This window comes from Hyla sarda, chromosome 7 (assembly GCF_029499605.1).
Source record: "Hyla sarda isolate aHylSar1 chromosome 7, aHylSar1.hap1, whole genome shotgun sequence".
Lineage (NCBI taxonomy): Eukaryota > Metazoa > Chordata > Amphibia > Anura > Hylidae > Hyla > Hyla sarda.
In genome coordinates this window covers 192,462,319-192,474,788 of record NC_079195.1, presented here as the reverse complement: position 1 = coordinate 192,474,788, position 12,470 = coordinate 192,462,319, and the positions used below count along the sequence as shown (strand labels likewise).

Below are 12,470 nucleotides of genomic sequence, written 5' to 3'. Positions count from 1 at the left end.
TTTTAACATTGTATATCTATCTCGAGCACATTCTGCAGCACGTTACAGAGGATATAATCACTCCTGTCCATGATTTAATTAATTTGATTTATTTATTTTACATTGAAGGGAAAGCTAAGGAGTCACTTATCAACACTTCATGCAAATGTCACCGTTTGGGTGATAACCCAAGTGATACAAAGCTATGATGCTTAGTACAAAGTCATAGTAAGCTGTATATGATTATAGTTTTAGCATTTACTTTCTAGTAATGGGACTCTTATGCTTGAGAAAGTAGTCGCTGGGCTGGAAAAAGACACGACACGGGTCAGCAGTACTGTCTGTTGTCTGTATTGACATCTCATCTTGCATATTGGCCACACACATTTGTTGGAAGACAAGGCGACCAGACGCTTATGCTATCCAGTTCTTTTTTGGTAAACTCCTTTTTAGAGGGGTTATCCAGTGGGAGTGTTGTATATATTTTTTTAATATATATATATATATATATATATATATATATATTCTCCTTTACTTACCTCTAGCGGTGCCTCCAGTGTCCCGCTCCAGTGCTGGCTGCAATCATGTTCCTGTCAGAAATCATGACTTCAGCACAGACAGTGTCACCAGTACAACGACAGCTCCTTTTTTTTTTTTTTTTCTTCAAATTTTGCATAGCGCATTTAAGGGCGCATTCCCATGTTCAGGCTTTTTGATGCAGTTTTTTTCTTCCCATCCAAATCAATTTATGGATTCCCTTAAAGGGGTACCCCATTGGAAAACATTATTTGTTTATTTTTAATTTTTTTCTTCAACTGGTGCCAGAAGATTACTTTTATTAAAAAATTGTAATCCTTCCAGTTCTTTTCTTTTTGAATTTCCTTTCTGTCTGACGGCAATGCTCTCTGCTGACACCTCTGTTCATTTTAGGAACTGTCCATAGTAGGAGCAAATCCCCATAGCAAATCTATCCTGCTTCGGCCAGTTCCTAAAATGGACAGAGGTGTCAGCAGAGAGCACTGTGGTCAGACAGAAGGGAAATTCAAAAAGAAAAGAACTTCCTCTGGAACATTTAGCAGCTGATAAGTACTGGAAGGATTAAGATTTTTAAATAGAAGTAATTTACAAATCTCTATAACTTTCTGGGGGTTTTCAGGGGAGTATCCCTTTTAAGGGTAGGTTTTGATGTGGATGAAATGCATGTATTAACCAGAAGCCACATAAATAGATGCATTGCAGTTTAGATTGGTGTTTCCCAAGCAGGAACAGCATTCGGCTGTCCAGGCATGCTGGGAGTTGTAGTTTTGCAACAGCTGGAGGCACCCTTGTTTGAAAACACTGGTGTAGATGTTGCCATCCTACAAGTGTCCCCCTCAACCAATTACTGGCCGTTGCTCCAGCTGCACCACATGTGAATGAATCCTCCTCACTGTGTTAACAATCTGGACTTAGTAAACAGTGGAACTTTACTTATTTTCCAGACAGAATTTTGTGCTATATTTTTTTTAGGTCCTATTACACAGGGTGGTTATCGGCCAACAGCTGATTGAAGCAAAGGGCCATACAAACAATCCAGTTATCGTACATGCGGCCCTCCCTGCCCTACACTTTACCCTTGTAATAGGCTCACTGCTTGTTTACAGACAGACTCGGGCACCCTAATAGGACTCTTACTTTTGATAGTTGGTACAATACGTAATTGAATAAATTAATAGAATTGTGGAACGTCTTTTTTCTTTGCAGTATGTTTGAGTAAACACCTCAATATTTATTTTGCTGCTAAAAGACTATAGTTGGATATCTGCAGTCTTTTTAGTTGATTGTATTTGTTTCCTAGAAGATGTCATCTAGTTACAATACAGCTATCACATGTACAGTACCTTTATATAATGAAGGACTATAATAATACTAATTGTGGATTCATATCATTATTCCTCAGGCTCTTTTGGGAGAAGGGACGAGACAGGGCTGGAAGTCAGAACCAGACAAATACAAAGGGTTGGACCAGGAGATCCAGTCAGCCAACACTCAGTTTCTTGAAGGACAAGTGTCACAGCAACAGGTAAGGTGTGAGACCTGTAGCACAAGATCCCTGCTGGCAGATGACATTTACAGTGGCTTGGCACATTGTCAGCTGTGTTGTCTTTCCTGTCTCTGAAGGATCAGGAGTAGAGATGAGCGAAATTACAGTAAATTTGATTCGTCACAAACTTCTCGGCTCGGCAGTTGATGACTTATCCTGCATAAATTAGTTCAGCTTTCAGGTGCTCCCGTGGGCTGGAAAAGGTGGATACAGTCTTAGGAGACTCTTTCCTAGGACTGTATCCACCTTTTCCAGCCCACGGGAGCACCTGAAGGCTGAACTAATTTATGCATCAACTGCCGATCCGAGAAGTTCGTGACGAATCAAATTTACTGTAAGTTCACTCATCTCTAATCAGGAGCTGTAAAGTGCCTGTATTTAAAATTAAGACATAAAAAATAATCTCACAGAAATTGAGGCCATGTTTATAGTAACAAATGATCCAGTCGTGCACCCTATTGGGGGATGTTTCACCTACCCCAAACGCTTTTTTCGCTTGTCGCTTGTCGCTTCGTCTGGGGGCATGTGATGTATTTCTTTTTATATACTTGGGATATACTCGCCTCGCTTTTCAGTATATGTATCCTGAGTACCCATCCGTTTTTCTATGATTTTATGAATATTGTTTTCAACATGTTTCCTAATAAAGATTGACATTTTTGTAACTTTATAAATGTGGCCTCAATTTCTGTGAGAGTATTGTAAAGCGGCCTATGTTGCTGTAATTAGTGCCCTCTATTTTTTGTTAAACATTAAAAATAATGCAGCACTTGTTTGCAATTGAAAATTGTAAAATGTCCCTTTCCCTCTCTTTTAGATGATCATGGAACAACAAGATGAAGAGTTAGAGTTGGTATCTGGAAGCATTGGTGTGCTGAAGAATATGTCACAACGCATTGGCAATGAGCTGGATGAGCAAGCAGTGTGAGTGTGCACAGGATTTGGTTAACTAATCAGTGGGGGCTCCTAACCATATACAGTGAGCCCTCAACTTACAATGGCCTCAGGTTAAAAAACATACAATGGTATTTTCTGGATCATTGAAACCAGACTCAACATACAATGCTACGGACAGTCCAGATCTGTGAAACGTGTCAATGACTGGAAGAACCGACCAATTAGAATCCGCATTTCATTAGTAAAACCCCCTGTATTGCTGAATTGCAGGTCTGTCTGGTAGCGCCTCTCTACAGAACAGGGAGGTACTACATGTTCTGTACTACTCTTTACCTGTGCCAGGGTTAGCTGTTATTTGGACACCAGGTGAGGGCGGCTCCATTTTACTTTTTTGCGACACTGTGTGTACTGTATAGGTCCCTGAAGAAGCTCCTGTCCTCTACATAGACCAGTGTTTCCCAACCAGGGTGCCTCCGTCTGTTGCAAAACTACAACTCCCAGCATGCCCAGACAGCCGAAGGCTGTCTGGGCATGCTGGGAGTTGTAGTTTTGCAACAGCTGGAGGCACCCTGGTTGGAAAACAATCACATAGACAGTGATTACAGCTCCCAGCAGATCTTTCTCACTTTTATATGTAAGGATTTGCTTTATCTATATTAGTTATCTACCTTTTATTCTTTAATCCTTCCTTTTTCCTATTTTTGGATGACATTTTGGGGCTTCAGAACCAATTACCAGGTTTTCATTGAGTTATGGTCTCAACATACAATGGCCGTCCTGGAACCAATTACTGTTGTATCTTGAGGGACCACTGTAGCTAGGACCATTGTTGTTCAGAATAAGGATTACAGCTGTACAGGAGACCTGTTGCCCAAAAGGTAAACTTAGCTATAATAGAGGCAAATAGGGACTAGATACAGACTGGGCTAATGGGATTTTTCGATTGCATTTGCATCCAGCACAGATGTGCAGCATTTATAATCGTTCACCAGTCATCGACGACCAGGATCCCCTCCAGTAAGGACGAGAGCTGCGCTGCCTACATCACTCTGCACAATGTCTGTTCAGTTGGGAAGCCTTTTGTTGACCTCCATCTGTCAGGAAGTCATCAATATACATTGTGATTCATCCTTTTATCTTGGGAGAGGTGCTTTGACCCCTTCACACTTCTTTTCTAAGCCCAAGCAGGAACGTTTATTTTACGCTGTAGACTCCCAGATCTACGTTTTTTTCAGCACAGTTCCCGTATCAGGTTTTTGATGAAAAACTGATTCCTCAAAACTGTACTAAACTTTATCAAAACATGTGTTTACCGTATACGGGTAGAAAAATGATGTCCGGTTGCATCCGTTTCTTAAGAAAAAAAGTACACGTTTTTAACTTTTCACTCCATTATGAATAAAGTTTCACTTGTTTGATTGAAATTCCAAGAAAAAAAACTGTGCAAAGTCAAAAACCGTATGGTGAAAACTAGGGATCGACCGACTATCGGTTTGGCCGATATTATCGGTCGATATTGACGAATTTGGACGTTATCGGTATCGGCAATTACCTTACCGCTAATGCCCCGCATACCGCACCGACCCGCACCCACCCCGGCCAGAGACCGCCGCCGCCGCTGCCCCATTGCCTCCCCCATCCCTGGTTATATAATTACCTGTTCCCGGGGGCCGCACTACTTCTGGCTCCTGCGGCGTCCTGCGTTACTCTGTGCGCTGAGCAATGACGGGGGACGTCCTCATCACGACGTCACCGTCAGTGCGCACAGTGATAGTTCAGGACGCCGCCAAAGCCACAAGTAGCACGGGCCCCGGGAACAGGTAATTATAAAACCAGGAATGAGGGAGGCAATGGGGCAGCGGCGATGGTTGGACTAAGGGCCGGGCATGGGGAGAGAAGCGGGCGGCGGCGGTCTCTGGGCAGAGGATAGGTAGGGTTGGGGGGGGGGGCAGCGGCGGTGGTAGGACTCAGGACTACCCCAGGACAGGCAGGGGGAGAGAAGCGGGCGGCGTGCAGTCTCTGGCACCTCAAAAGCCGCTGCAGTTCATTGATTTAAAGCGCCCGCTTTAAATCAATGATCTGCAGCGGCATCGCCGGGATGGGAGGGGGTAATAGCCGATTACTTATAAGTTATCAGCCTTAACCTCCACAGATTATCGGTATCGGCCCTAAAAAATCGATATTGGTCGATCCCTAGTGAAAACCGTATGGAACCATATGCACATACGGTTCCCATTGACTCCCATGTTTAAAAAAAAAAAACAAAAAAAAAAAAAAAGTATACGGTTTCAATATGTTTTTTTCACCCGGACCAAAAACCGGGGTAGGCTACAGTTTTGGGTAAGGGAAAAAAAAAACAGACAAAAACTTTACAAGATGCAAACCGGATGCATTGTTTGACATATGGTTTTCAATGGAGAGTCAATGCATACGATTTTTGATACGGTTCTGTACGGTTTTTTACATTGAAAACTTATACAGGGACTGTATTGCAAAAACGTGGTGTGAATGCAGCCTTATGGTGTAATGTCAGAGCTATGCAATTCATTGCTCAGAGCTCAGACAAGGAAATGTGGGAGGGTTGTGTGTAAACAGAAAACCTTGTAATCGTGACCGACCCCTGTCAGTGTCTCCATACGTCACTTACAACAGCAAAGACTTGGACCCGCAGGCACTTATGGAGGAGGGTGACTGCTTCAAGCTGATTTAGTGTCTTGTCTTATCTCATTCAGTTAAACGTTTTGTTTGTTTTTAGTTGTTTTACATTGGATTTATTTTTACCTTGGTAAATTTATTCTTGTGGCTTAGTTTATACGACAGGGGTTTGCATAAAACTGTGCAACCTTACTTAGCTGTATAAATGCTATAGCATTTCATCCTGCATTCTGAGCATAGAAGTCACCAAGTGACGATAAAGCCGATAGATTTGTATGATGACAGTGTAGTCGTAGTCATTGCAGCCAAGCTGTCGGCTGTGTCCAGTTGTATTAGAATTGTCTTTATTTCTTTATGTAGCTTATATGTTGCCTATGCAGCCCATTTAAAGCTAGCCATGCCCCTGTCAACTTTCCACTTACCCAATCAATCTACTGTAGTGGTGTCCAAACTGTGGCCCTCCAGATGTTGCAAAACTTCAACTCCCAGCCAGGGTAAGCTGCTCCTTGGGACACCAGGTGAGGACGGCTCCATTTTAAATTTTTAGGACGCTGCGTGCACTGTACAGGACCCTGAAGAAGCTCCTGTCCTCTACCTAGACCAGCATTTCCCAACCAGGGTGCCTCCAGCTGTTGCAAAACTACAACTCCCAGCATGCCCGGACAGCCAACGGCTGTCCGGGCATGCTGGGAGTTGTAGTTTTGCAACATCTGGTGGGCCACAGTTTGGGAACCACTGATCTATTGTGACTTATCAAACTGACCAGCATGCAAGCAGAGTTCACACCTATTATTGGTCAATATTTTTAGCGGTAGATTGGTTCCACATCTGTTTTTGCTAAAAACACTGACCAAAATGCTAAGTGTAAAACTAGGTTTACTGAAAAGGACTTACTACTGATGGTTATCAGTGGTGGAGCTAACCCCAAAGTTGCCACCTACGATGCTGGGTTTTCCTCTGTCATTTTACTGTAGATACCCTGCACAGCGCCATCGGTGCATGTGTGGCTCTGTCTGGTACTTCACTAAGCCCCATTAAAATAAATGGGTCAGGATCAGCCACAGACACATAGAAGAGAATAGAGGGTTGTGTACTGCAGTGCAGTTGTGGCCCTATTCAGCTGCTCCATTAGGGGGCCTTGAGTTTTTAGCACTACTGATCCCGAGAGAAGGCCTTCAGTGTATCCTGAAGCTGATTTCCACTTGTTACATTATAACATTTTAAACATGTGAACATTTAAAGGGGTACTCCGGTGGAAAACTTTTTTTTTTTTTCTTTTTCTTTAAATCAACTGGTGCCAGAAAGTTAAACAGATTTGTAAATTACTTCTATTAAAAAAAATCTTAATCCTTCCAGTACTTATCAGCTGCTGAATACTACCGAGGAAATTATTTTCTTTTGGGAACACAGAGCTCTCTGCTGACATCATGACCACAGTGCTCGCTGCTGACATCTCTGTCCATTTTAGGAACTGTCCAGAGCAGCATATATTTGCTATGGGGTTTTTCTCCTACTCTGGACAGTTCTTAAAATGGACAGAGATGTCAGCAGAGAGCACTGTGCTCATGATGTCAGCAGAGAGCACTGTGTTCCAAAAAGAAAATAATTTCCTCCTTAGTATTCAGCAGCTAATAAGTACTGGAAGGATTAAGATTTTTAAATGGAAGTCATTTACAAATCTGTTTAACTTTCTGGCACCAGTTTTTCACTGGAGTACCCCATTAACATGTCAGATAAATTGGGGCACATGCGCAGATAGAATACCGCACACGTTTCCATGTGCTTTCATGTGTTCTTGTTTTTTAAACAAAACTAAACATCGATCTGCTTTCTTATTCTTCAATTCTGTGTAGGATGCTCGATGACTTCTCACATGAATTAGATACGGCTCATTCTCGCATGGATAACGTTCTGAAGAAGCTGGCAAAGGTGTCGCACATGACCAGCGGTGAGTAGGGATGCCATCTGCCGCATTGCTCTGACTGGGTTGATCTGGCTTTAACCGTGTTGGTAAAAAAAAAAAAAAGAGAATTGGACTGCAAAGTGGATGTTCTGTCAGCTATTTTCTCTTTGTTTCTGCCGTTGCTGGAAATGATACAGTCATTTAATGGAATAACTTGGCTACAATTTATGACATTTATAGTGAGCATGCGAATACAGTGATCCCTCAACTTACAATGGCCTCAACATACAATAGTTTCAACGTACAATGGTTTATTCTGGACCATTGTAACTTGAAACCAGACTCAACATACAATGTACGGACAGTCCAGATCTGTGAAACGTGTCAATGGCTGAAAGAACCGACCAATCAGAATGGGCATTCACTGGTAAAACCCCTGTATTACTGAAGTGCATGCACTGACTGGTGTCTGGTAGCGCCCCCTACAATACAGGGAGGTATTACATGTTCTGTACTCTTCTTTACATGTGCCAGGGTAAGCTGCTCCTTGGGACACCAGGTGAGGGCGGCTCCATTTTAAATTTTTAGGACACTGCGTGTACTGTACAGGACCCTGAAGAAGCTCCTGTCCTCTACCTAGACTAGCATTTCCCAACCAGGGTGCCTCCAGCTGTTGCAAAACTACAACTCCCAGCATGCCCGGACAGCCAACGGCTGTCCGGGCATGCTGGGAGTTGTCGTTTTGCAACAGCTGGAGGCACCCTGGTTGGGAAACGCTGACATAAACAGTGATTACAGCTCCCAGCAGATCTTTCTTACTTTTATATGTATGTATTTGTTTTATCTATATTAGTTATCTACTTCTTTTTCTTTCTTCCTCACTTTTTCCTATTTTTGGATGACATTTTGGGTCTTCAGAACCAATTACCAGGTTTCCATAGAGTTATGGTCTCAACATACAATGGTTTCAACATACAATGGTCGTCCTGGAACCAATTAATATTGTAACTTGAGGGACCACTGTACTATGTGTCCACAGCAGCTACGGTGATTTACTCTTCATGGTTGGGAATGGAAATGAAATGCCAGACTTCTACAAATGTGCCCCTCCTTGCCAGACATCCTCACCTGGAATATTATAAATATAGACCGGAGGACGTGAAACAAGGTGTATGGACAACCATTAAAGGGGTACTCTGGTGGAAAACTATATATATATATATTTTTTTTTTTAATGAACTGGTGCCAGAAAGTTAAAGATTTGTAAATTACTTCTATTTAAAAATCTTTACCCTTCCAGTACTTATAATCAGCTCTATGCTACAGAGGAAATTCTTTTCTTTTTGAATTTCTTTTTTGTCTTGCCCACAGTGCTCTCTGCTGACTCCTGATGCCCGTCTCAGGAACTGTCCAGAGCAGAAGAAAATCCCCACAGCAAACCTATGCTGCTCTGGACAGTTCCTGACACGGACAGAGGCGTCAGCAGACAGCACTGTGGACAAGACAAAAAAGAAATTAAAAAAAGAAAAGAACTTCCTGTGGAGCATACAGCAGCAGATAAGTACTGAAAGGATTAAGATTTTTAAATAGAAGTAATTTACAAATCTGTTTCACTTTCTGGCACCAGTTGATTTAAAAAAAATAAAAAATAAATGTTTTCCAGGGCAGTACCCCTTTAAGCAAAGCCCCCTCTGCTCATGGACCCCATAGCAGCTACATGGTCAGCTTCAATGATAGATAGGCCCCTGCCTTCACTTTTCTGCTTATGTGATGGGTCCTCATTATAGAAGACACATTCTTTCACTGGCTACATCTGGCGATCATGCTGAGACCCCCACTGGTTCACCCTTTTGATGTGTCAAAACTTTTATATAACATCTGCAATAGTTTTTATGTTTTTTTTATTCTAACATTTTTCCCTTTTCTACATCTGCGTATATTTTTCTTCCCATACTCAATGCTGTAGGGCCCGGGAGGAAACAAACATGCATGGTTTCCCAACCAGGCTGCCTTCAGCAGTTGCAAAACTACAACTCCCAGCATGCCCGGACAGCCTTCGGCTGTCCGGGCATGCTGGAAGCTGTAGTTTTGCAACTGCTGGAGGCACCCTGGTTAGGAAACACTGCCCTATGGTATGTGAGATGGGTACACAAGATTGTGAATAGAAATGAGCGAACTTACAGTAAATTCGATTCGTCACGAACTTCTCGGCTCGGCGGTTGCTGACTTTTCCTGCATAAAATAGTTCAGCTTTCAGGTGCTCCCGTGGGCTGGAAAAGGTGGATACAGTCCTAGGAGACTCTTTCCTAGGACTATATCCACCTTTTCCAGCCCACCGGAGCACCGGAAAGCTGAACTAATTTATTCAGGAAAAGTCAGCAACCGCCGAGCCGAGAAGTTCGTGACGAATCGAATTTACTGTAAGTTCGCTCATCTCTAATTGTGAGCTCTACTTGATGTGTGTGGTTACACGATTGGTGCTATATTAATGCTAATAACCGGGTTGTGTTCCTCCCTGTAGATCGGCGGCAGTGGTGTGCCATTGTTGTGCTCCTGGTACTGCTCCTGGTGGTGCTGATCCTGTTTTTTACGCTGTGATGTGAACACTAGCGCCTTCCGTTGGACATACCATAAATACGTTTTATTTTTTATTTTTCCAATGAACAAGGATGTTTTCTGACGTGTGAAGTGGCATTGCTGTGACAAGTGGGCATTTTGTGATGTATATGACATTTTGGCTGGAAGCCGTGACATCATCTACATACTGCTCAGACCGCTGATGGCACTACAGCGTTTTGGGGTGGGGGTGGGGGCTTGTACCACGAGCAGAGGGCTCTTCCACGCGGCTCCCTGCTATTCTCCAGGCAGATTACTCGCTGGATTACTGATGCAGTGTTTTTTGTCTGTGTCACATCTGCCTCATTCTCTCTTTCCAAAGGAGCCATGCCCAGTCTTGCCTGCCGAGGGGATCTGAAGCAAAGCGGAGACCACAGAGTCCTTGTGTTTGCGCAGTGTTTCTTTTTATTTTTTATATATATAAGGGGAAGCCTAACCACACGGGAAGCGCTGGTTCTGCGCAGAGATCTGCTTAGTAACTGGTTTATTTCTAGGACTCTGGAATAAATTACAGGGCCCCGCTCCTGTTTCCGGGAGAATCCAGCCACACGATGTTTACAGCTGACAGCATTGAGGTTGACTGGCTTTATATTTTGCAGGATGGTGTAGAAGGTTATGTAACGCTTCTGCCCCAGCTCTGCTACATCTCATTATACACCCCCCCCCCCTTCCAAACCGGCCTTCTGCAGGTACTGAAGGAGAACCTTACCCTCTGGCTATCCATAGGGGTTTGCAATGCATTTCGTTCTCTGCAATGATAGGAAGATGATCACTGGAACTGTTCTGCATCTTCAAATCAGCGTCGTGAACATGGAGAGTCTTAACCACTGTATTATGAAGGCCTGTGAAAGACCAATGTGAATACTACTGAACCTGCTCTGTGATTTTATGACAGACAGGCCCTTTGTGTTGTCTCGTACTCCTCAAGCCCCCTCTCCACATCATGGTCTTTTGTCTTGAAGCTTCTGTCTGTAGCCTGCCTTGTGTTTTTATGTCTTTGTTTTACTGAATGCGGTCTGTTCCTGTCGGGTTGTACCATATGTGTCGTTATTAACCATTTTCTATTGAACCAAACGCTAAATGAATTCCAAAACGCTGGAAATTGTTGTATTGAAATCCTTGAGGTCCCTTTTGGTCTTTTTTTTTTTTTTAACAGACCCAAATCCAGAGTCAATGCATAATGTTTTTAATATTCACCACATTGCTTCATGGTGGGTGAACTGATTGGATTCTAAGAGCAACCTTAGGCAGTATGGCTTGGTGCTAATACTAAGAGGATTTGCTTTATGGTCTAAAGAATATATCTATATATATATATATATATATATATATATATATATTAGATATATATAGATATATATAGATATATATGTGTGTGTGTGTGTGTGTGTGTGTGTGTGTGTGTATATATATATATGTGTGTGTCTGTCTCTCTCTCTCTCTATATCTATATATATATATATATATATATATATATATATATATATATATATATATATATATATATATAATATAGCTTTTTGCGGTAGTCACAAGCACAGAAATGCTTACTTGGCAGGGAATTACCCATGAATAGATGGATTCTTTCTCCAATGAATGCAAAGGCCTATGAAGTCTTATACTAAATATAAAATATACCCAATGCTTCTCCATAGCAACAGCACAGATTTCCTATAATATGGCAAGTGCTAACGCTTCAAATGACTTGAATTTTAGCATAACAAAAGCTAAAAAGGTAGCCAACCGGGTACTATGATGTATTGGCTGGTGAGATAGCACTACTACTTTACTTAATATTGCAGTATTTTTATAACTATTTTCCTTTATTATTTTACCCATTCTCCTGTGGATGTGTAATGCTGCTTAGTATATGAAGTGGAAATACCACGGCTCTGGCTGGCATATGCTGGGACAGCAGCGAGGAGTTATTCCTGTTGTGTGTTTGAGACATCTGTCGACTTCCATTTCATATATTATTTTTGTATGATTTCAGTCTGTGAATTTTTAGAATGCTCCAAGTGATGAAATAAATTGTATTTCTTTTACATACAACGTATCACTATATGTCTGGTTTATGTTGGGGACGCCACCATGTGTTGTATTGGGAAGACTTGGATACAAAGAGATGCTGTTAGTTTGCGGATTATGCTGCTGTATTTGTCTTACTTACTGTTTGGGTTGTACAGATGAGCTCCAGGAGACAGCTGGGGATAACATTGAGGCATTGTGAGTTAACGCAGCCAAGATGCTGATGCTACCTGTGACTACAACATCATGTCCTGAGGATAGGTCATCAATATCAGGTCAGTTGGGATCAGAAGCCTGGCACCCCTGCCC

General features: G+C 42.3%; 1 protein-coding gene across 1 annotated transcript in view; it reads left to right on the top strand.

The window, feature by feature from the left end:
* STX6 (syntaxin 6) overlaps positions 1–11,430 on the top strand; it is a 22,351-nt gene extending 10,921 nt beyond the window's left edge. The window contains exons 5-8 of the mRNA XM_056531956.1: positions 1,919–2,041; positions 2,880–2,986; positions 7,468–7,562; positions 10,039–11,430. Coding sequence (XP_056387931.1) covers positions 1,919–2,041; positions 2,880–2,986; positions 7,468–7,562; positions 10,039–10,115 — 402 coding nt within the window. The 3' untranslated portion in view covers positions 10,116–11,430. The remainder of the gene's footprint in view (positions 1–1,918; positions 2,042–2,879; positions 2,987–7,467; positions 7,563–10,038) is intronic.
* Positions 11,431–12,470: the final 1,040 nt, after the last annotated feature.